Source organism: Halichoerus grypus, chromosome 3 (assembly GCF_964656455.1).
Source record: "Halichoerus grypus chromosome 3, mHalGry1.hap1.1, whole genome shotgun sequence".
NCBI lineage: Eukaryota > Metazoa > Chordata > Mammalia > Carnivora > Phocidae > Halichoerus > Halichoerus grypus.
In genome coordinates, this window is record NC_135714.1 from 93,165,658 (window position 1) to 93,192,189 (window position 26,532).

At 36.3% G+C, this 26,532-nt stretch overlaps 1 protein-coding gene and 1 pseudogene across 20 annotated transcripts in view; one reads left to right on the forward strand and one right to left on the reverse strand.

Annotated features, from left to right (window-relative positions):
- Positions 1–26,532, reverse strand: part of CAMK2D (calcium/calmodulin dependent protein kinase II delta) — a 320,446-nt gene that overhangs the window by 219,881 nt on the left and 74,033 nt on the right. For all 20 annotated transcript variants that reach the window (XM_078069156.1, XM_078069154.1, XM_078069165.1 and 17 more), the window contains exon 3: positions 4,963–5,022. In XM_078069156.1, the coding sequence (XP_077925282.1) occupies positions 4,963–5,022 (60 nt within the window). The remainder of the gene's footprint in view (positions 1–4,962; positions 5,023–26,532) is intronic.
- LOC118527734 (U4 spliceosomal RNA) lies at positions 6,258–6,390 on the forward strand (annotated as a pseudogene).

The window sequence follows — 26,532 nt, forward strand, 5'->3', positions numbered from 1 at the left end:
TACAAATAAAGAATAAGCAGGTATCTTTCTCACTTGGGACCTCAGATGAATCAGATCAAAGTTCCTGATATTTTCTCTTTTCCTTTCATGGCCCACTTCTTTTCAGATTTATACAGTTGCATTAAATGAGTGTTTTGCCTGATCTCCCTAGTTTCTCTTGTTTTATTTGGACTTTGACATGAGTTTCAAAAAATTCCTCAATAATAATGCTCATCAAAGATCAAGTACAAAAACAATGGAAATATAAAATAATTTTGAGAACAATTTGGCTATTACCTCAAGTATTTTATTTCACTACCTTAAAGTTATTTTCCTTCACTTAGTAGATATGCTAACATATAGCTCAGACTATTTGATTTACCACAGATCTGCTTATAACTCAAGAGAAAATAAGCCCATTTTATTAAAATAAAGGATGAACATAATAATGAAAAATAAGGTAATTAACAGAAGCTTGAGGTAAGATGTCCTTTCCAAACTGCTTCAACACCTTAAGATAAGGTTAGCTATAATCTTTCTAGTTTGGGGCTCAAACAAAATAGTCTGGCTAGCTGCTCTGAAGACAGGGGCAAAGATGATGCTGCTTAGGAAACTGCCTGCACTCCCAAATTTGTTGAGCCAAAAAATGCATTGTACTTTTCATGGACTATGTGGAACACACAGAAAAGAGGTCAGCCTGGATCCATTTAAATTCTCGCCGAAAAGAAGGAGCCAAGGGTGATAAACACTGGATTCTAATGAACTAATGGAGCACTATTATCTCTGATTGTGTTCATGTGACTACAATCATTTTACACACAGCAGGCAGAACAAATCAGATGATGACACGCTCTTGCTTATCATCCTTCTATGGGCTTCCCACTACACTTAGAATAAAACCTAAATGCTCTCACCTGATTTCCAAGGCCCTGTGGTCAGGCATCTACCTATCCTTCGGACCCATCTCAGGTCACTCTCTCTCTTTCACTCATGGTAGGCTACATGCTGATCCTCTGCCTCTTCCTCTAACAGGGGAAGTTTACTCTGCCTGAAACCCTTTCTCCTTGAGCTTTTTCATGATGGATTCTTATCTTTTAGATATCAATTTAAATGTGACCCCTGCAGACATATCTTGCGTGACAAGCCACTCAATGTAGTGACAAAGACTGTCCCCTTGACCAAAATTAGGCAGGCTCTTTGAGCCCTCTTTTTGACTAGGCCTTGTCTTGGGCCCTATACTCAACCTGCCTAAGCTAGTCTTAGCGAAGAATCCTACAAAGTCACCCCTCCATCTTTGATATGTGATCACCCTTGACATCTGATCAAGTTCTTCATCCCTAGCCCTGGATGTCTAAGCCTTTGGCCTTCCTTTAATAAGAATCTCGTCAGTAGTTTAGTAAGTTCAGTAAGAATCCCCCTACGTTTGCTATCTCCTCTCAGCAATTTTCAATTCTCATTCTGCTCCTTGGCTATAAATCCCTAGTTGTCTTTGCTGCATTTGAACTGAGCTCAGCTCTTTCCCCTAATGCAATAATATTGAATAAAATCTGCCTAATGACTTAAACGAGTGTCTGATTCTGTTCCTCTTTGCTAGTAGCCACCCAATCCCCTGGTGTCAATTTCCGCTATTTTAATTCTCTGCATAGAACTAATCTCTATGACATTTTAATGATGGCCCTTTGTTTTGTGGCCTATCTCCTTACACTAGGGTGTGACCTTTAGTAAAGCAGAGATATTGTTTCTCTTGATTACCACTTCATCACCAGTGTGTTGAGCCTAGAACACAGCTGGCAATGACCACAACACTAAATAAATTTTGTTAAGTAAGATAATTTTAAAAATTATGTTTTCATGGTTTACCTAAATGGGTATGAAAATGTGTAGAAGAGAATACTGGAAGTTATCATATACATAAGATTTATCAACAAAAGGTAGAAATGAATACAACAGATATTAAAAGTCGTTTCCTTTGGTTTCTTCTTCAGACATCACTGTGTTTTCCAAACTTTCCACTGTGCTTTACTTTGAAAATTAGAAAAACATTAAAGAAACACTAAAGAAAAAAAAAGAGTGGTTTATGAATTACCAATTTTAGTTGCTTTATGTGTTTCTTCAAGAGAAACCTTTTACTTGCAAGTTCCCAGATTACTGACTCTGTGCCAAGAGAAAGGCACATAAAAAAAAAAAAAAAAAAAGTAACAAGCAAAATTTCACTGGAGGAAAAAATTGTCAAAAGTAGCATTTCGTTCCTTCAAGTTCTAAAACCTGGTAGATTTTAAGATAACCGAGCAAATAATAGAATGGAGGAAAGGGAAGAAGAGGTAAGAGTCTCATACTAGATATCACTTTATTACCTATTTCAGGAGAATCAAGACCAAATGCTGTTTTACCTGAGTAAACTGAACCAGCAGTGAGCAAGTAAGTGCGAGTGATCTACATGAAACTGTTAACCAATGGGAACAGCAGCACTGCGCTTACCGCACTGTTCTCCTTACTCTCCAGCACAATCTCAGATACCCATCATGGCATCTACCTTTAAAGCAGTCCTTTGTTTACTGCTGCTTATTATTTTTTGACAATTACTGTTGGTGTTTAATCATTTCTCTTTGCGTGAGTAAATACAACACTGTCAAACTGCATAACATGAAGATTAATTAAGATAATCAATTAAGATAAGATAGAAGGAAAAATAATTCATCCACATTTCTCCAATTAGAAAAAAAGTTTTGGTGGAATCGACTGGGCAAATTCTTCCTCAGGGTTTTTACAAAGGCTGTTTGTTCCTTCTGTTGATGCTTTTTTCCCCAGAGAGCCAAATGACTTGCTTCCTCCTGTTTTTTAGGTCTTTATTCCAATTTCATTCTCAATTAAGTCATCCTGACCAAACTATCTGAAATCATAATCCCCCAACATAACCAATTTCCATTCCCTGCTTTTTTTTCCCCCTCAGTACTTATCACAATATAACATCCTATACTTTGTTTACTGTCTGTCTACCCCAAAAATGCAACTTATGTGAGGGCAGGTATAATGGTCTGTTGTATTCCTACTGTATTCCCAGAAAATCAGTTTGTTGAGTGAATGAATAATATGAGTAATTTGCCACTGTTACGATTTTTGAGAGTGTGTCTTAGAAGTTTAAACTATTTATGATTCCCATCTTGTAGTACAGGATCACTAAAAAATCTCTCTTGTGATTAGAAATGGATCTCAGAATTCAAGAACCTGAAATTTCCATAGTTGCTTTTGTACTCCTGAAATCTTGAAAGATGGAAGAAAACCTCAAGTGAGGCGACCAAGGAGCCATGGCATTGGCCGCTATGCACCACTGAAAAAACCTGTCTGCGGTGTCAGAGTGTGTTAACGGTGCTGTCCATGTAAAAAAAAAACTTTAGAACTTTCCCCAGTGTACAACTTCCCCTTTGTTAGTAAGGTTATTCAGCATGGTTTCAAAATGAAATTTGTTCTTGTTTTAGTTTGAGTGTCTTTAGAATGTCTGACTTTGGTCTCCTAGAGGAAATGAGGACAACCAGTTTCATTATCTACAAAAACTGAGTTTCACAGAAAGATCTTGATTAAAAACAAAACAAGTAACAACTCTTCTTCACAAAAGTAACAAAGCAAACCAAACCAAAGTTTCACTTTATCTTAAACCTGAGCAACAATAGTGCTCTTTGAACCACAGTGGGTCATACTGTGTAATTTCTCATTAGCCAATATTATGGGCTGAACTGTGTCTCTCCAAAACTGTGTCTCAACCTGGGGACCTCCGAAAGTGACTGTATTTGAAGATAAAGTCTTTGAAAGGGCATTTAAGTTAAATGAGGTCATCAGGGTGGACCCTAATACAATATGATGGTGCTCTTACAAGAAGAAAAAATTACAACAGAGACAAGACCATGTGAAGACACAGGGAGAAGACATCTATCTACACCCCAAGGAGAGAGGTCTCAGAAGAAACAAACCCTAACATCTTGATCTCAGACTTCTTGCTTACAGAATTATGAGAAATAATTATGAGAAAATAAATTTCTTGTACTTTGTTATGCCAGCCCTAGCAAAATAAGATAGCCAACCAAGAAATGCCAAAGACTGTCACAGGTAAAACACTTATAAAGATGTATTTACATTTTAGAGTTGTTCTCTCTCCAACCAGAAGGTTCATATTAGACAGCTACTGGTTTGTTAATGCTTCAGATTTACTTGGTAGTATCCATTCACTCATTTAAGAACCTAAGAACCTAAGAAGTACGCAGGACACTAGAAACTTCAAGTCAGGAATAGAAATTGAATGGTCCCATTCACAAAAATAGAAGAACATAAACCTTCTCAGTGAATGATTTTGCAATTCTACTGCATTATCACTCCCTCTCTCACAACTTCTACATCACAAATAATCTGGCTGACAATAAAACTCACAGAGCTGGGGCAGTGACATTTATCTAAAATAATCAAAACTACTGTCACAGAATCATGTTCTTGTTCTTTTTGTTGTTTTTCTTTTTCTTTCCTTTGTTTCTTCTACTTTTCTTATATTCATCAGTTTTTTATTTTGAACATTATCATGCTATTTCATAATTCATGGATAATATTGTAAAATAATTTTACTAGTTTCTGGAAGAAAATCAATAATTATAGGAAAAACTCCTTACAGGATAGGTAAAAAGTAATTTAGCTGACTAAAATAACGACATAAATTCTGTCTCTCCAAACTTCAGCAGCAGCTGAATAATCCTTGAAGACACATAAAAGCACTATTCAATTAATAATATTTTATAAAGTATTAGTATATTAACTGCTACCTTTTGAAAAATGTTTCAAAAACTTAGAAGAATCAAATGTAACCAAAACCAAAAATTAGGAACTTACTTCTTAGAAGTTGCAAATAGTCTAGATTACTAAAGTAACATTTTTGTTGTGGTTAAAAAATACATAACATAAACTTTAATTAACATTTAAAATACACTGAAAAGATTTCCTTACCAATATTGGGGTGCTTCAAAAGACGGCAGATTCTAGCTTCTCTTTCCAGTTTCTGATGATCTGTTTAAAAAAATAAATCACAAGTCTTAGCAAAAAAGATTAAAAGACAATAAATAGCATATTGAAATGACAAAGCCTTTACATTTATGTATCTTTTGATCTCTTTTTAAAAAGTGATAATTTCTTGTATTAACAGTTACAGTTATCTGTAAAAGAGAGAAAGTTGAAAAGAATAAAGCCACACTTGTTTTCAAAAAAAAAAGTGATAATTTGCAATTAGGTGAACATAATATAGTTTAACAATCTAATTTTCTTTCTTTTTCATTGGCTTGATGTTTGATAGAGTGAGATACAGAATAGAGCTGAATTTAGACAGGGCCAAGACAACAGTGAAAATGTCACAAAACAATAGTATTCTTTCTTTACCTTAAGTATATATTCTTACAACAAATTAATTAACCCAATATACACATACACATTTAATCAGATGATGCCTATCTGGAATTTGAAATGCCATGGAAATGGTGCTAAGTAGGGTTACAGTTTGTCCCTAATGGAGAAATATTTTCTGTCCAGTCATATTTTCTATCAGCCACTCTTCATACAAATATTGGTCCAACTTCCCAAGTTTATGATGCTCTTTCTTATATCAGAGACTTCCAAAAATCCCAAAGTCCTTGCTCATCTTCATCCTTCTATGTTTCCCTAATCATTTCTTTGAAGGGGCATGACCACTGTAAACTTGCATTTTAAGAACTATCTGATACTCTTCTTTCATTTCTTTGTGGTGGCTCATATGCATATATTTAGAACCAAAATCACTGGCCAAAGCACAAATGGCAAAAAGAAGCAATAACAGAGCAGAAACACACATTGCCACTAAGGACAGCATGGCAGAGTGGTCATTAGTTGAGAACCTTATATAGACATCTGACTTAAACCTTACAATAGCCCTCTGAGACTAGGCAATATTATATCCCTATTTTAAAAATATAAAAACTAAGGCATAAAGAGGTTAAATTATTAGTGGCATCTACCAAATCAGCTCTCATTAACTAGAATCATAAAATAGCCTTAAAAGGAGGAGGGGAACACTTACCTAACTACCCACACATAGTCTATACTAATGGTCCTCCAACTCTGTGGTCTCAGAACCTCTTAACACTCTTAAAAATTATCGAGGACCCCAAAGAGCTTTATTCACATGGATTAGATATATTCATGCTTACTCTATGAGAAACAAAACTAAGAAAAATGTTAAATATATATTAATTCATTTAAAAACAATAATGATGAGCTTTGTGCAGTGGCAGTATCATAGCCAATGAGGTTTATCCGAGGCGCGATTATTGCTAACTGAAAAACAATAATGAACCCATTACATTAACATAAGTTACTGCATTTAATTTCTAAACTTTTTATTTAATAAAATTAAAAATTAAATAACTGAAACTTACAGAAAATTTGAAGAACAGTACTAAAAACACTTATATAACAGCAGATTTCTCAGATACATCTATTATTAACATTTTACCCATTTAAAAAATCATTTATATTCTATGTATGTATACATGTCTGTGTATGTGTATATGTATACACATATTTAACACACAAATATATACACAAATATGTGTTTATATTTATACCTAATCTAATTTTTTTTCTGAACTATCTGAAGGTAAGTTACAAACATGAAGGCCCTTTTTTAACCCCTAAAATTTCAGTGTATATTACCTTAAAATTGTGATACTCTCTTACAATCACTGTATAGTTATCAACTTCAGCAAATGCCACATTAATACAATACTTTACCATCCATATGCTAATTTTGTCTGTTTAACCCAACGATGCCCTTTATAGGACTTTTGCCCTCTAATGCAGGATCCAGCCTAGGGTCAGATATGGTATTTAGTTGTCATCTCTCTTTAGTTTCCTTTAATCTGGAATATTTCCACAGTTTTTGTCTTCTATGACCTGACAATTTTGAAGAATACCATGTCTATCTTTTAAAAATAATGAATCTCATCTTGGTATTGTCAAATGTTTGCTCATGATTTGATTTAGGCGATGCATTCTCAACTAGAACACTATCCTTCTCCAGGGGTCACATATGGAAGTATACACTGTCCAATGGCTTCTCAAAAATGGTGACTTTGATCGCCAGGTCAAGGCGCTTTGAATTTCTCTGCTGAGTATTATTCTTTTTTAATTTTTCCTTTGTAACTAATAAATATATGGTGAGACTTCTTATGGCCAGGAAAACATCTTGGTCTTCATCAAAATTCTCCTGTAGATTGTGCATTCAGCGATGATTCCTGCCTGAACCAGTCTTTACTATGATAGTAGCAAAATGTTGATTTTCTAACTCCAGCACAGTAACATTTTCATGAAAAATACTGTTATTTAAAAAAAAAAATTCAAGGGCACCTGGGTGGCTCAGTTGGTTAAGCGACTGCCTTCAGCTCAGGTCATGATCCCAGGGTCCTGGGATAGAACCCTGCATTGGGCTCCCTGCTCAGCAGGGAGTCTGCCTCTCCCTCTCCATCTGTCTCTTCCCCTGCTCATGCTCTCTCTCAAATAAATAAATAAAATTTAAAAAAATTCAGTGACATTTTAATAGGAATGTATAAGGACAAATAGTAGCTACACTTACAGTAAACAGAGCATAATGTTTACCCAATCATTATGTTGTACCCCTGAAATTACTATAACATTGTATCAACTATACTCAAAAAATGATTTTGAAATGAAAAAAAAATAAAAAAGAGTAGCACGGTTTTACATCTTTGCCAAATCTCTTTGATGTCTGGCTGAATAAAAGCTGTATTCTCACGTTTGCTTCTATATTCAATCTACTGTAATATGTTGTTTTGGTTGAAGCATATCAATAGAATCGGACCTCACAAGGATATGCAGTTGGAAAAGCAAGAGTACTGTCCCAGTTTTTCAGATAATTGTGGATATTGTTCTTTAATATCATCCCAAAACTCAACAAGTGATAGTTTTTTAAAGGTTAGTTGCCAGTGAAATCTGAAACCTTATCAATGTACTTTATGAACCATATCAATAAAGTCATGAACTTATATGTTTTAATCAAATTAATTTTCAACATGAATATAATAAATTTTCTAATATAATAAAATTTTACTCTGCTACATTAACAGTCATTGCTCTTTCTTGTACTTCTTTTACACCCAGGCATAATTTTATAACATGATGCACCATTTGGAAAATATTGGTTTAGTATGTCATGTAGTTCTTCCAAACATGGACACATTTCATTACATACTATCATAAAAACAATATAACCACTAATATCACCAGAACAATCTTTAAATTGGGGAATTGCCCATGTTCTCATGGGCAAATACAAATTTTCCAAAATTCTAATTTTTGTTTGAAAGCCTGAACTGTGTTATTGGCAATAAATGCTGTCAGTTGTTTTCCTTTAAGTGACAGGCTCACTTTGTTCATTTTGAGAAAATGTCTCTCAATAACCTAAGTCTGACTAATCATAACTAGTTTTTCAGTTGTAATTTCAAGTAAAAATGGTATCCCATGGAAGAGTATCTAGTTCAGCTTCTAACTTAAACAACTGCAAGGCACTTTTCCTTGAGACAACCATTGTACCTCAGTGTGGAGTAAAAGTGCTTTACGCATTCTCATTTAATCATGTAGAATGTTGCAAAGATACACAATCAAAGGTCAAGATTTAATAACAGTAATAATCTTAACTGGCTCATCATGTGAAATCCTCAGTGAAGTAAGGTGTTTTTAGTCTAGAAGTACTAAAAAATACAGATGCAGAGTATAGTTTGATGCCACCGCCTTGATTCATGCAAAGGTCCCAGCAATTATATCCACTATTTCTTTTGCATCATAGGTATAAACGTCAACATACATACACACACACAAAGCATATAATGTCTTAGATTTACTATGAAAATAGTTTTGAACTTGTAGATTCTCTAAGAGGGTTTCATGGGACTCCTGGGTCTACAGGCCACACCTCTGAGAACCACTGGTATATTCTATTAAAAAAAACTGTGTCATATAATACTTCTTTTTAGGAATTTTGAAAAATATTTTAAACATGTATAGTGTTATTAAGTAATCTCTATACTCAATGTGGGTATATAGTGCTATTAATAACTCAAATAGAAATAGCGTTTTAAGAATCAGCACAGCATTGGATTGGATCTAACAGTGTGTGTATCCATTATATCTGGATTACCAAAGATAAAGACAGATATTCTCTGGCCTTACCATTGTCTAGAACTACAAATGCCTCAAATAAATGTAAAATGTAAATTCTTCAAACTCCCTATCTCTTTAACAGGTTCTCATTCTTAAGCTACTTCTAGAATATTCTCATTTAGAAATATACAAGTACGGGGTGCCTGGGTGGCTCAGTCAGTTAAGCGTCTGCCTTCAGCTCGAGTCATGATCCCAGGGTCCTAGGATCGAGTCCCATGTCGGCTCTCTGCTCAGCGGGGAGTCAGCTTCTCCCTCTCCCTCTGCCTGCCGCTCCCCCCGCTTGTGCTCTTTCTGTCAAATAAATAAATAAAATCTTAAAAAAAAAAAAAGAAAGAAATATACAAGTAAACACAAAACACATTTCTGTATTTATCCTTCTAAAGAGATGATTAAGTTTTACATTTAAAATTTCCTTTACTTTTAATTCAGTTGGCAACAAAAATCATGCATCCCTACCTCATCCTTCCCCAGCTCTCACAACTATAATGGTAAGAGGCAAGGGCAGATTATAAAAGGCAAGACATCCAATACTGTTTATCACCATCTAAAGATTTTCTTTTATTATCCACACACCCTGCAGCTACTGTAGAATCATATTCATTTATCATTTAATGTTTATTAAAGTATTCAAACTATAATAGTTTGACTTTTTTCTTCCTTTGAAGCTCAAGTCCACACTGTTATTTGAATAAAAATATAACCCTTCAGGCTGTAATATTGTCAGGTCTGAAAAGAAACATGCTGTTAGCAATGGATGGTTGAAGATCTACCCTATAAACAATGCCGTAAGGAAAATATATCATCATTCAGTTTTGACATGGTATCAGCAGGGAATAGTATTACCCAGTACAAAGACCTCAGCATTTTAAAAGTTTCTGAGAATTTTGAGATAATGTAGTCACTTCTTCCCAGCTTTAAGATACTTTTAGATACTTTTTAAATTTAATAAGGTATTTATTTCAAATGAGGTGATAAATGTGATTTCAAGCCTAATGAACTAAATCCTTCACTCCTGTTCCAAATCAAATTTTCATCTTTATGGAGAGTGACTCTGATCACAAATGGAAATTAAAGGGCTAGCCCTGAATCACTTTCACAAAGCAACAGGAGTATCACTAAAGCTACATAAAGCAACAACTTACTTATCCAGCCAACATTAGCCAATGAACTTTCATCAAGTAAATTTCAAAAGTAACTACCTCCCCTACCCCAAATGACAAACAACTTAAAACATTAACCTCTTGGGCGTAAATCTAATAATCATTGCTTTCTTAAATAAATGACATATAAAATAATTTAACCTTTTCTGATACCCTAGGGTCATTATTATTGTCATTGCTACTCTGCTATAATTCAGTGAAGCCCTCAGAGGCTACTGAGGTGTGAAAGCCCCCAGGGTACTGCCCTGTGTTCAGTCTGCCCTATGCCCCTCAATGTGGAATCACCTTGTCAGCACAGGAAATGCCAAGGGATGGTTTGGGCAGGGCTGGGAGGGTGGCTATCATAATTGGTCACTTACCACCTTTCCCTCCAAACACACCCATGAGTATAAACATACAACCTAAGGAAGACATGGATTTGCCACACCTAAGAGGGTTGGATTCTTCCAGGTTCCCCTCCTCACAGACAGATTCCAACCCATAAAATTATCTTATATAGCAGTTATGCAGGAGTCACCCCTCATGTCCATGAAAATAGAATGTTTAAAATCCAACTCCATCATTAATGTTTGTTCTGCTAACCTTTTGGCTTGCGAGCTTACGCTGCTACCTTCCCTGCTCCTACCTCCTTGGTTGTTCCTTGGCCCAGTGCGCCAGTTTGAGATCAATGCCTTAGATCTATCAATATTTGAGGGCAGGTTAATCCCGCTTTTCTGGCTTCTCCACTATAACCAACCCAACTCGATTCTTAACTTTGTCACATTTGTTTGGTTTCTAAGAAACTACACTCTCAAGTAAGAAACAGCCCTGCTCCCCATCTAGAACCACACCTGCCTGGCTATCCATTTTCAGAAGAGGGGAGATTAAACAAAATGGACCTAAAGTACTGTAAGTTTTGTATTGTTGCATCTGTTTATTACACCTTTTCTACTTCTTCACGTTTTTACTGTCAGCTCTTACTGCTGTATCTTCAGTACATAAAACAATTTCAGGTACACATAACAGGCATTAAATAAATTGTTGTCGAAAAATAAATGAATTAATGACAACTGCCCTTTCCTTGTTTCATAACTGCTATGAATTAAGAATGGGGGAAAACAAGGATATGAAAATATAAAATAATTACAAATAACCTGTCAGTGAGAACCTGAAGAGATCTTTTCTGAACTAAAGGTACAATCTTTAGTGCATGAATTCTGAAGCACTACAATGTGGCTACTCAGAGGTCTTATTCCTAAAGATTTTTTGAATTACATTCTGAATACATTTTTCTTGTTAGAGAAATTACTTCAAGCTAAATGATGCACTCCTTTGGTAGGAATATAGATTCTGTCCATTTAAGTAGGTCACATTTAAAACCACACTGTAAGTTAGAAAGAGCTATTTGAGAAGCCTGAGTATGATGTATATGGATGTAAAGCTATCATATTCATTTAACAAAGGTTTTTTAAATTCATAATTAAATACTATCTTTCATTTTATCCTTTTATTTTAAACTATGATATTGAGGTATGTACCCTCTATCCCTATACACTGAAGAGTTTTGACCAAGAAAGGATGCTGTACTTTGTCAAATGCTTTTTCTGCATCTATTGAGAGGATCATATGATTCTTTTCTTTCTTTTGTTAATGTATTGTATCACGTTGATTGATCTGCGGATGTTGAACCAACCCTGCAGCCCAGGAATAAATCCCACTTGGTCATGATGAACACGGATGCAAAAACTGTCACCAAAATACTAGCCAATAGGATCCAACAGTACAGTAAAAGGATTATTCATCTTTATTTTAATTGTATGTCAACAAGTCACATGGCATTTTGAAAAATTATTCTGATCATATTCCTATAGAAGGGTAATGAGATTAATTTTATATCTCATTCTGCCCTCAGTCTCTAGAATTTGGTCTACATAGTACTCTCCCCTAAGTGTAATTTTACTTGTGCTTTTGGAAGAATTTAGCTGCACAATTCCATTCTCATGTTTAGGCATAACACAGCTAAGTCACTTGAGACATTCTGTATTTTTTTTTTTTTTTAAAGATTTTATTTATTTATTTGACAGAGAGATACACAGCGAGAGAGGGCACACAAGCAGGGGGAGTGGGAGAGGGAGAAGCAGGCTTCCCGCGGAGCAGGGAGCCCGATGTGGGGCTCGATCCCAGGACCCTGGGATCATGACCTGAGCCGAAGGCAGACGCTTAACGACTGAGCCACCCAGGCGCCCCCGAGACATTCTGTATTAAAATCTTTTAAACTTACTACCTAGAGACTCCAAGGACCCAGAATGGAAACAAGGCATAAGGAAGATAAATACAATCCATGCTTTACCATTTTTTCCAGTGGCCCAGATGACTTTTACAGGCAGTTGCACAGTAACATAAGAGAGCATTTACTTTAGTGATTTCACAAAAATAAATTTTTCTTACTGTGGTAAACATATTTTGCTATTCTTAAATATGTTTTTCTACTAATCAAATACACAAATTTATTCAAAACATGAAAAGGAGAAAATATATAGTTTTCCACAGGACATTTTCTTATGTAGTTTAATATTAATACATTAAAAACAAAGATAAAAAAATAACTTTGGATAACAATTTAGATTTTATTTACTTGTTTATTTATTTGAGAGAGAGGAAGAGAGATAGTGAGCAAGCACGAGCAGGATGGGGGGGGGTAGCAGAGGGAGAGGGACAAGCAGACTCTGTGCTGAGAGCCCTACATGGAGCTTGATCCCACAACCCTGAGATCATGACCTGAGCCAAAATCAAGAGTCAGACACTCAACTGACTAAGCCACCCAGGCGCCCCTGGATAACAATTTAAAAGAATGAAACAAAGAAAGGAGAGACACATGGACTTTTATGATTCCTTTAAGCATCTGAAACATTCAGTTATTCACTTTTCTGTTCATAAGTTTCCCTCAGAGGTAACTGTGAAGCTAACAAATCTTAAACTTCAGGACCCTAAGAGGATCTTAGCTACATGTTCGCATAAAACTTGCAAAACAAGATGTTTCAACACAATTAATTATGATCATTATTTCCTTCCATCGCCTCTTCCCCTCAATCATATCTCCCCCTTGTATTGAACGATACTGGAGTGGCCACAAACATGTTTGAGATCTAGCAAAGGGGAAGCTAAGTCAAGGATTCAATTTAGTTTGGATATAATGAAACATATTTACCTGGTTCACAGCCACGACTGGGTATAGTTGTGTTATTACTAGTCATCCCAAAGTAAGAATGCTTCCCAGAATACTCCCCCACCCAGGCTGTTGTGGGATGATAGGGCACCCCAGTATGTGAACTTGTACTACAAATCACCCCACAAGTGTGGGTGTGTAGAGGAGAAAGAGCAACTTTTTGCTAATTTTCTAAATTTTGTTTTGCTTTGCAATATATGTCAGCTTCTCAAAATTCATTTCTTGTGACTATTTTCATTCTAAATATATATTTACGTTTGAGTTTCATTTTGTATTTGTGATTTTGTTTTCTTTCTTTAGGGAGAATCTCTTAAACTACATAAGCTGCAGTGCCTGGATCCACACTCCCAATTATAGTTACAATAAAAGTAGAAGAAGGTAACTTATTGTTCAAATTCTGAACATAAAAAATCACACACAATATAAGTTCTTCACAAAACTTGTATTAATTTTAAGTAAATAGATACTCATTTATATTGGTAAGTTACTCATTAAAAAGCTATACATAACTTATATTACATTAGTCATGAGTGACCAACCATAGCAAAAAGATCACCAACCTGAAAATCAGGGAGAAAAAGAATGACTTCCAATATAAAATCTGCAAGGAATTAAGGGCAAAAAGCAAATCTTATAAAAGTGAAGAACTATACTTATTGCTCTCTCCCCTGAGAATGTTACATTATGAGATGATTTATGCTTATATTTAGGGGAAAAAATTCCTAGATCAGACATGGTACTTATTCAGAAAAACACAGAAAAACATATTCATTATGAACATATTTATTAAGCATTTTCATTAAGCAGACACAAGAACATGGATCGATATTTTGGAAGATAAAGTAACTTATTATAGTCTAACTACTCATGAACTAATAATTAAACTAGAAATCACATGTATAATAATAATAATAATAATACCCTTCAAATTGGAGATGGAAAGTGAAACTATCCTTCATTGAACTATACTCCCCGAGTAGAAAAATTCAAGACACCTCGTCTTGTCTCTACATATTTAATCATGTATTTCTACTTTACCCACATTTTGCGGGTGCTTTTATTTCCTATACACATTCACACACACACACACACACACACACACACACAAATAGGAAGTTTAATGTAGCTACCTAAATAAAAAAAAAATACTACCGAAACAAGATATTAAAATAAAATAGTTTCAGTTTTAATTGAAATTCTGCAGGCTAGAAAGTACCTAGTTGTCAGATACAAGATGCTAAAACCATATATTCAGGATTTGTCAAGTGGTCAGTTGAAGCCATTCACCATTATGAGCCCACTGCTCACTTCCAGCTGTACAAGAGCAGATAACGAGAACATGAGGGAGAACTGCTCTGCACAGAGTCCTCAGAACACTCTGCATCCCCTTCTACCCCACACTGGAAAGGAGCTTACTCAAGAGCACTAAATTGAGGGAGGAAAAGGTGTGTCTGAGAGAAATATTTGAACGGCTTCATCTCCTACAGTTTGAGAAAAACAAGAATGGCTTCCTACTTAAATTGGACTCTAAAGGCATGAAATTTTGTCTGGCTAGCTGCCCTGGAACTGCAGAGCAAAGTAGGCTCTGTTGTGAACCGGCTATACTTCCACCACTGGCAAGGCAAAGATGCACATTCCCATGAGCCAGATGTGGCCCCGAGGAGGAATAGATTATCTTACAATGGACAATCCCCACGAGAACTACATGGAGAGCCAATGTGACCCAAAAGAGAAGTAGAATGGCAGAAGCCCAGGAGCTGGAAAGGCAGCTAAAAACATGGCCATCCAGACAGGGGAAACATGGCCATTGTTAGCAAAATGGTCACCAGTGGTGTCTAAGAGGAACTGCCCAAAAACCCACAAAAATGTCCCATGAGATTAGTAATCATGCATCTCTCAGACAGTAGCAGTCCAGATTAGAACAGTACCAGTGAAATCAAACACGCACAGCTCCTTATAGCTTTGTCCTGAAGGGGCACAAACAGCAACCAGGGAATGGGAGAGGAAGTGAGGTGACAAAGTGTTGGGTACTACACCTTCCTCTGGTCCCTGGAGTCTCTCAAGTGTGAAACAGGCCTGACTTGGCAGAGGAGAGAAGTTTCAAATGATATTACACTGGTCAGGACTTTTTAATTTCTGAAATGAGACTGTTGTGGTGACTCAAAGGAAGTGCAAAGCTCTGAGATTTGACCAAGACTTCTTCCAGGGCAGGAGTGAATAGGTACAGTGGATTTGGGGGAGCTGAGGAGAGGGGGTTTCAGCGGGGTGCAAATGATCTGATTATAGTGCTTTCATATAATAGTTGGAGGTTACAAATATTTTCTTTAACAAATCTAAAACCATCTAGAATTTGGATTTGCTGAATATTGTTATTTCTTTCACATTGCATTCTTCTGCTTTCAGAGTTCCCATGTTCAATTCCCTTTGGAAGCAGAGCTAAAAGAACAGATTACATTAGAATGCCTATGAAATACGTCTGTGTACTTTCCAATCACCTAAAAACTTTCTAGATAACTTACAGTTTATAGAGTGTATCATCTTATTCCATCTGATCTTGAAGTTATAATGCGTCTGTAATGCAGGACAGAATTCCCTGGACTTCAGAGAGTGTCATTCTTAATTCATCATTCTAGATGTCATCCTTCATCATGCGTTGGTAATGAATATTTATCTTTTACCTAGAATTCTCTATCTCATCATTTAGAAGACATATTTGCCACTGGCATGGCATTACAAACCGGGCCAGCTCTAAAGCAAAAGTTTTTTGCAACCCTGCTTGGCCTGATGCTTATAGTTTATAAGGAGGCGTATTAAATGTCACCCAAATTGACTTTGGTTCTTTCTAAACTCTAGAAGAGGAATATGTTTGCCTCTCTGTGGAAAACTTTAAAGCCATCAGCAAAATATCTGCCCTGGACTGACATATGAAATTAACTTCTATTCCCATTATAATGAACAGACCCACTGCCCAGCTGCTAAATGTCTACTGTCTGTAGAGTGACACTGAAAAAAAAAATCTGATTTGTGTCAATCCACAGGTATTATGAGAGCCAAAACAAGACTCCCTAACAGCTGGGAAGGGGGCAGGGGAACCGCTGGGAGTTCATCATTTTTTTGTGTCACAATTAAAAGAAATCAATGGCTACTTCCCCCCAGGAAATAAAATGCCAGCAGCACTAGCGAGAAACCCATACCATTTGCTCCTTAAAACATGAGACTGTAGGAATTCTGCCAAGTGACCTGGAAATATGGAACTATGACCAGAGGCCTTTGAAGAGAGCATCCTGCATTAGCTTCTCGCAGCATAATCAAATATGCAGCTGTAGTCCACCCGTGCACATTCCACCTTGACAAATCATCTATCTCCTGCACAATCTTTTTTCCTTTTCACATAGTCTTATTCCTGACTTATTTGCCCCATCCCTATTTACCTTCTTTCACCTTAATATTATTTTTAAAACTCTTATTGTAAAAATAGGAAATATATGCATATTTCAGCTAAAATAAATATCATTTAAAACACCACTACCCAGATATACCATTATTTACATCTTGATCCATGTCCTGCCAGTTTTTTTGCATATTCATAACATACTACTTCTGACTTTAAAATCATAGTTTATATACTTTTGTAAACTACCTGAATCTCTCAAGCAATTGCTTAGTAAAGACAGACTGCTGGATGGCTGGCTAAACAACTGAATGATAAAAGCTTACAAACTGGAATTTGGGGAGGCAGGGAGATCCTTCCCAGACAAAACATACCTGATCATACCAGATGCCCCTCCATGCAATTTCTGTCAAAAGGATGTGACTAATTGGTTCCTCAAAATATTTGCATAAATGGTAAAGTTCCCATGGAATCAGAGGGAAATTAATTACTCTGGTTAAAAGGTTTACTTCTGGGAGAAAAAAACATGAGCCTAATATGTAAATAATGGACATGCAAATGTAATTATAGTCACAGAGATAAAATGTCATGTAAAATTTGTAAAATTTACAGGCTTGTAGGAAAATAAAAACAACAAAATCTTCCATCTAAAATAGCTGCACTGTCTACTTCATTCATAATTTATTATTATGCTTTATTCATCAACATCTACCATTTGTATTTGGGTAAGCCAAGAAGATCTACACAGCCTCTACAGAAGTGATTAAGACATAGTTCCTGTCATCTTGGAATTTGTAACCCAAATGAGGAGACTCCTTTAGCTCTGATTTTTATGTCCATCTACTGGCCAAAATACAAGGAGAATATGGAAAAGAGATCACTCAAAATCCAGGCTATCTCTATCATACAAACCATTCAAATCTTAGGAAATTTCTATTTGGCTTTAGTGGGTCTCCTTCCCCCATCCATTCCCTGTACCCCTACCATTCAATCTACTTTGTTTATTAAAGATGTGGCACATAGCCAGTCTTCATCTGCAGCCTCCCAACATGTTAGGCTACTTCAACAAATGGATAAGTCGTCCACACAGGGCTTCTCAGTTCCTTGACCACTTTGTCTCCAGTAATCTGGAGATTACTTCTGGCCCATTTCAGTCACCACTCTTGTAGTCATTCCTTGAAACTCAATCATCCTCCTCCACAGTCAGGAAGTTAAAAACCCTACTCTCCAACTACCAACTGCTCATTTTCCAAATGGTGTGTTCAGAGTCTCCTAGGTAACTTTTTTCAACCATCAGGACCACCAATCCACTGACTCTTCCACTTCTCCCAATCCATAAGTCCTCTCCATTATTCACTTTCCTCCCCATCCCTATGCACTCTCACCTCCAGCCATTTGAGTCCCTTAAATGTGCCATGAATTCTCCACCTCAGAACCTTTGTGCATGCTATCCCCACTGCTGAAATACTCACTCCTCCTTTCCTTGTCTAATTTATACCTATTCATTCTTCATATTCTAAAACAAGTTTTCTCTTCAAGGAAGCCATTTCTAACAGGCTCAAATACTATATTATTGGCTCTCATACATAGTACAAATTCCACTTCATTGCTACTTGCCACATTTGTGATTTGTTTTATTCAGTTGTAGGATTTTTTTTTAATGATTATCTCAATAAACTGTAAGGTCTGGAAGCAGGATCTATTGATTATTTTTGTTCATCAATTTATATCTTATACCTAAGACAATGTCTGACACATAATAAACAATAAATATTTTTTTAATGAATGTGTAAGTAAACAGGAAAAAGGTAGTACAAATAAGAAAGCAGGAGTAAAAAAAGAATGGAGACTACTCTTGATGTAACTTGGTTTACTTCCTTCTTCAGTGGCCATAGATACATGAGGATAATCTGGTTAATCAATCGAGAGGCTTCTGTAAGAATCAGACAAGACAAAAAGCATCTGAATAAGAAGGCCCTGTGTCAGCTTTGGCCACTGGATGAGAACTGAGCCTAGATTCTAAAAAATTCAATGCTTGTTGGATTGACAAAGATAGGATTACTCTTTGGATTATCAAAAAGGTAAAAACCAAGTTTATATTATATATATACTCCATATATGAATATATAACATAATATGATATAATTAAAATCTGAACTATAGGCCTTGAGTAAAGTAATCAGTCAAGTAAAAACAGCCCCATGTATACAGAAAAAAAAAGTGGCTTTTCCTGAGGGCAAAGTAAGTACAAACCTGAAGGGGATATCATACTAATGTTACGTAGGAAATCTGCATAAATACACATAGAAGAGTATCTGGTAGCACCTTGACTCAAGCCTCAAAGATCATCCAAAGCTGTTGTTTTTTTTTTTTAAAACAGCTGTGAAATAAACTGCCATGAAAGTAAAGATTTTTTTATTTCTTTATTTTTGACAGCAAAGATTTTAAAACCTAGAATAAAATTTCAAACATACAGACTATTTTATACTTGATAGTACTGGTCACCTGAAGATCAGGTTACCTGAGGGTTAAATGAAAGAAACTCTTTTTGTATGAATTGTCATTAGAAGTCTTTGTAAGCTATGTTAACTCAAATCCCCTGTTTAATAAAGAACCGTCCTATGAAGGAGCTACTCTTATGTGACAGGCTGAGCCCCACAGTTGGAAGAACTCAAGCAAAGGAGGCAGTTGAATCAGGGTGCTCTGCAGCAGGTGGGACCTTACTGAACATCAGTTTCTTTGGTTGTAAGATGTGAAATCATAGCACCATAGGACACTTGCAAGACTCAAAGCCTTCTAGGCATCTATACCTCCTCATGACATAGTGGGCTAGATTGAGATCTTTCCCATTTCTGTGATGCTGTATTTGGTTTTGGAATTCTTAAAGTCTAGGTGGATGTGAAGTACATCTACATGAAGTACAAGGGCATTTCCCCAGTCTGATATTCTAAAAAACATTTATTTAGGTATAAAATACAAACAAGCATATGGGATTGCCGTAAGTATATTGTGCAATGATCTTTCACAAAATGCACACACCCACACCAGCACCCAGGTGAAGAAACACAACATGACCAGTATCCAAAACCCTTCAGGCTCCCAGCCCCAATCTCCCATAGCAGAGTAGCCAGTATCCTGACCCCTAACAGTATAGTTTAGCTTGTGCCTGTACTTGACATGAAAGAAATAATACAATGTGTACTATGCCTTGGTTTTATTTTATCCCTGGAACACATTCCATTCATGTTAGTACTGCTCTGGGGGTCTGATGTACCAATATCATTAAGAGATGAAAATTTGTTAAAATGACTGCATGGGTAGATGAAAAAACAAATTAGACAGTATGAAAAGTTGTTACTGCTAAAGAGCTAATTAAACTTATAAAGGCTTAGTGTAACTGACACTTACACAACATAAACAAAAAGTGGGTAAAATCAAAAGTAGTTTAAGGTTTAGTAACACCCACATGCCAGAATTTAGTCTCTTATCCTCTTCTTTACTAATACATGCTGTTTTTTAAATGCTTGCTTCTCCCAAGCCCCTTTACTTCTCTTTAACTCTTCTCTAAATGCCAGCCATACAGACCAGTCTCTGTTCTTCTGGGTTAAAATAAAATCAACAATAACATGTAAAAGGAAACAGAAAAATACTAAGTTATATCCCTAAATCATGGATAGGGAGAAATCAAATTTTCACAAAGTCACATAATTGAGTTTGTAGAACTCTCATTTCAAAATCCAAAAAAATTTATGCCAAATCTCTAAATGCAAATTCAAAATCAAAGAAGAAACAAGGAAACATCAGCCCTCCATTACAATATAAAATTTAATTTCTTAGAAACAATCAGCATACATCCTTCATAAGGATATCAAGCTCAAAGATAACAAAATCCAAACCATTAGGAAGGAATAAAGGAAAAAAGAAAGAAGACAGGGAAGGATGGCTTCTGTTAACACAATGATGTATTTGAGGAACAGCTAAAAAATACTTTAAAGTATGTATCTCTAATGCATACTGGACAGAGCTGTAATATTTGATGTAATGATGTTTCTTTCCAAAGACTGATAAAAGTCAACTAAACACAAAGATTAAGGTAGATTTACTTAGGGATTAAAAATGGTAATAAAAATTTAAAAATTTACTATAAATGCCACTAATAGAACTAAGAACTTCACCTGTCAAAGGCTCCATGTCCAATGGAAAAATCCTATGCAACTGTTCTATACTAAAATTCTATCACAAACCTAATAGTGACTGAACTTTTCCTTTTTGAGTGAGCTTTGTTTTAATATGAAAATATTATTTCCAAATTAATAAACTACAGAATACGCTACAAGCCTATTATAGAGAAGTCTGTTCACTTCTGGCTTGAGGAATTCCTTTCTACTAGTCTCATTTGCTTATTATGTTTAAATTCTTATCACTGATCAGGTTCTGTGAAGGCAGAAATTAAGACAGTGCGGGGTGCAAGATACTTAAAGGGATCAATACTTGTAAAAGAATGGGGAAGGGAGAAAGGTCAGGCGGAGTGTGAACGTGAACTGTGATGCAAGTCCAAAAATGCCTTGACCAACTGGACCATGGGAGAGCCAGCTCTCTGCAGCTGAAGCTGACTCTGACTGTTAGAGGCTCTGCTGACTACCTGCCCCACATCTGGCCATCAAGGCATTCCTTAGAGGGGGATCTGAACGGCCCATCTCAGTGTCTGCCACAGTTCTTTAATAGCACATGAGCTTAAAAAATTGTTTAATAGGTCAAAGAAGCGAGGCGGGCCAAGAGAAGAAAACACATTTATAAATTAGAGTTACTCTAGGGTAAGTTCCTTAGGAATTATCTGCTTGGGTTGTCTGGGTGCCTCAGTCGGTTAAGTGTCTGACTCTTGATTTCAGTTCAGGTCATGATCTCAGGGTCATGAGATTGAGCCCCACAGGCTGGCTCCATGCTGGGCATGGAACCTGCTTAAAATTCTCTCTCTCCCTCTCCCTCTGTCCCTCCTCCCTTGCACATGCACGCACTCGCATGCACGCTCTCTCCCTCTCTCTCTCAAAAATAAATAAATAATTAAATAATTTAAAAATATAAATAAATAAATAAATAAGGAATTATCTGGCTAGGGACTGCTGCTTTTACAGGTGAGGACACTGAGGTCCACAGTAGAAATCTGCCTGGTCACATAGAACTAAAAGAAAAAATGTTGTGTTTCATGGGAAAACCTGCCCTTGGCCTGAATGTAGGTGACTCCCATTGGGATAGGGAGTGATGGCACAATCCTGTTTGGGGACCCGAGACAAAGGCCTCCTAATGACAGGTCTGATTTATGGAACTCCTTTCCCCTAGGGCAGGCACTGGGCACTTGGCCGGCAGGGTCTAATTAATCTATACCATCTCTCTGTGAAATAGGTAGGTCACAAAGAGCATTACCCTAAATTAAGAGTCAGAGAGAATGAAACACAAAAGAAGTTTCTGTAAATTTCCTATAATCATTCAGTAAATTAAGGAAGTACCAATAGAAGACCAGGTACCAGGTCCCTGTTGACTATATTTACCGAAGCAAATATTCAGTTTTATTGCTAGCTGTATTTAAGCTTAAGCTGTATTTCTTTTCCTTTCCTTCATTCCATCTCTCATGTATGATGCTTCTAGATTAAAAATGGAAAATGAGATACACTATATATTCTTTATTTTCAGTGCAAAGTTAGTGAGTGACATGGTCCATCCCAATAGATCACTCACTAGCCACAGAAAACTTCAAGACTGTACTAAAAAACAAAATCTGACCTCAAATTTTACCCTAAATTTATTCCAAGCTATAAATACAAGTGATCATATTATTGAGGGCAAAAATCATAGATAAATACCTGGTTAGCCCACCATTTAATCAAAGTATTGAGATATCAAGGACAACTGAAATATGAATAAATCATTTATCTAGATGACTTCTGCTTGAATTATGCCAAATGACATACCTAATATAAACAATAGCCTTTTCCAGTTACAAGTTACTGTCAGTTTTGTACTTTTGTACTTCTGGTATGTTTGATACTCCTATTTCTTTTTTTTTTTTTTTAAAGATTTTTTAAATTTATTTATTTGACAGAGAGAGAGATAGTGAGAGAGGGAACACAAGCCGGGGGAGTGGGAGAGGGAGAAGCAGGCTTCCCGCGGAGCAGGGAGCCCGATGCGGGCCTCGATCCCAGGACCCCGGGATCACGACCTGAGCCGAAGGCAGACGCTTAACGACTGAGCCACCCAGGCGCCCTGATACTCCTATTTCAAGGAGTATCTCTGGTCAAAACTGAAATTTTCCACTCAGGGAAAAAATCATGGGATGCAGTCAGCAGTGAACCTGGGTTTGAATCCTGCTCTGGCTCCTTATTTTCTGGAGCAATTGCTGAGCTTCCTTTTCTGTGTGCACATGATGAAAGATGATAATGCTTTACAGGGTAACTGCAAGAATTAAATTAGATTACATACATAAAACCTTCCATCACAGAATAAAGCTAAATGCTTTAACTATTTTGAAAGAAGATTTAGAATATATTAATGTATTGAGTTTTCTTTTAATAATTCTAAATAAACTATTAAAAACAGAATAGGGTAAATGAAAAAATACACACTCAGATTTTTATAAATTAAATTAAAACTGGTAATTTTATTAATTTTTCTAAACTGTAGATTATCAATGTTTAAAGTATATAAGCTTTTAAAATTCAAATCCCTATCTCAGTGCTTTTCAGCTTTCAATTTCCAGTCCAATACTGAATAAATTATAGTGCAGTTATGAGTAGCCCAATCTTGTCATCTTGTTTCCTTTTCTACTCCAATAGAGGTCTCTAAAATCCTCAAGTAATCTCCATCCCTCACCCTCCATTTTGCTGAAATCATGAAGAGACATATAATTTGTCATTTACCTTCCTTAAAATTAGAAATTATATCATCTTAGCATTTAATACAGTAAACACAAGAAAAGTATTCTTCCACTATTATTAAAGTAAATGTTTTCATTCAAACATTCTCCAATTAAAGTCAAAATAAAGTCGTCAAAGTTTTGCTGTATTAAAGAAGGGCAAAATACACAGTGCTCTATGACTGTATAAAATCTGACTGAATTCACTACTTTCCTTAGAGAAATAAAATGCTCTTGGTTTCACCATGTTCTGTCATCTGCCAGTTTCCCTAAATACACTTGCGTCAGATGACCTATAATCAAGAAAACAGAATAAAAGAGGGTACGGGGATATCAGTCAATGCTCATCCAACATCTGGAAACTGACTTTCTAAATTAAAGTGAATAGAAGAATGGAAGGGCAAAATATTCTAAACACAACTCACATGTGTTATTTTACCCCATTCATGACATTTATTTGGCAATCTCAACTCCAAGAAATAGTCTGTGTACACTAATTTTTTCCCACCTACCTCTTATCATACACAGACAAGAGAAACTATTTTAAGTGGGTGTAATGGTTTAGTTTCAGGCATTTCAAAACCCTCCACCACCTGCACAGGAAACTCTGACTGAAAACCAGGCAGGGCCCCTCAGAGCAGCATGGCAACATGCCCAAGGGTTGAGTGTGGTTATGAGATGGTCACATGCAATCAGCAGTGGGAACACAGCAGCTCCCAGTGAAAGGCACATGACACCTTTTCTTGTCAATAGAGTTTGCAGCCAGATTCAGGTTGCTTCTACCCTCTTGCAATTCTAGGATGCAAACTGATTCAGTGTTGAATTCCGTTTAATATTCACACTATTTCCTGAGTGCCTACTATGAATCAGGCACTTGTATTAGCTGTACTGAGGATACAAAGCTGAGGAAAACAATCCCTAACCTCAAGAAGTCCCACAGATCAAGAAGAAAAAACATGGATAAACAACACTATATGATGAGACAAGTACCAAAACAGTTACATATTAAGTATATATGAAAGAGAAAACAATTTTACCACAATGCATAAAAGAGGTAAAGTTTGAGCTAGGCATTGAAGAATAAGTAGGGGCTTTCCAGTTAGACAATGATGAAGCAAATTCTAGACAAAAGCATATCATGATTAACAGTATAAAGTCAAAAAACATATTTGGAATGTTTGGAGAAGGACAAATAGTTTAATGTGTTTGACTGTGAACAATAACCCCAAACATGAGCTGAGGAGAATCATAAAGAGCTGACAAATTAGTCCTATGCTAAGAAGTTAGCATGTCCTGCTACAGAAAATGTGGGTTTTAATTAGAATGCTGAGGAAACACGTTTCTGTTTGCAAGGCAGTATGATATAGTGGTTAAGTATGCAGATTCTAAAGTGAGACTGCTTGGGTTCAAATATCAACTCTACCACTCAGGAGGTCTGTGACCTGCAGCAAGCTCCTTGACCTCTCTGTGCTTCAATTTCTTCTTCTATAAAATGAGGATTTTTAATAGTATCTACTTCATGGAGTTATTGAGAGGTTTATACATAAAAACAGAACAGTGCCTGGCATTATAATAAGCAAAACAAAGTGCTGGCTATTGTTGTTATTTTAGAAAAATAAAGATATTGTGGAATATGAAACCAGAGAAAGAAAAGATTAAAGGCAAGGATTTCAATTCGGAGGCTAATGAAAACTGTATCTGTAAAAATTAAATGGATTTGTGAAGACATTTCCCTGTAGAAATATCCAAATACAGTAACGATGTACCAAATAACACATAATACAAAATATATATACATAAAAAGTTACCATTTATACATTCCAAATCAGATGTGTGTGTGTGTGTGTGTGTGTGTCTCCAAATCTCTTAGGCAAGCTAAGAGACATGCCAGGTTACAACTTATAAACACAAACATACTCCCCATAGACAACTTAGTAGATATTATATGTATCATTGGGATTTAAAATTTAGTAACTTGGAAAGTAGATGACTGAAAAGAATGAATGCTTCTTTCTTCTTTGTACATTAGGGGACTCCCTCAGAATAAGGGACAAGGAAAATTATGCACCCCTTCCATGGCAATCTTTCAGTCTTCGTGTCCAAGTTCAGCACGAATAGAGGAAGCACACTGCTCCCATCTCTTTCTGCCCAGAAAGTCCCATTGACTGGAAAGGCTTCAGAAATCTTTACCCAAAAATCCATTTAAAATCCCCAAATTCTATTTCTCAGAAAAATAATATTACTCTTCAGTCTAGAAATAACATCAGGTCTTAAATGCTCTAGTGTCATTATTTCTAAAAATAGACTGAGCAGTTCAAAGTCTTGAGGTCAGTTTTAAATAATGTGCTTCAGCAACTATATAAGCAGTGGCCCCACTCCACCCCACTGTCGGCAGTGGGTTCCCTGAAAGGCTAGGCCTGCTTTTCCTCTTCTCTGGTGGGCACGTGTGCAGAGAGCGGACAGCAGTTCATGGGACAGGCCTCCAAGACAGAAGAGATGAGCAAAGTCCCTCCTTCTTTACTGACTGCCTTTAGTAAGGCACCCAAAGAGAGCAAATGAATGAAGGGGAGACTCTCCAAATCCAATCTTTTCCAAATGGCATCTCAACCTATCTCCCAAGATTCTGTAAATGATTCCCTGGGCCTGCCAT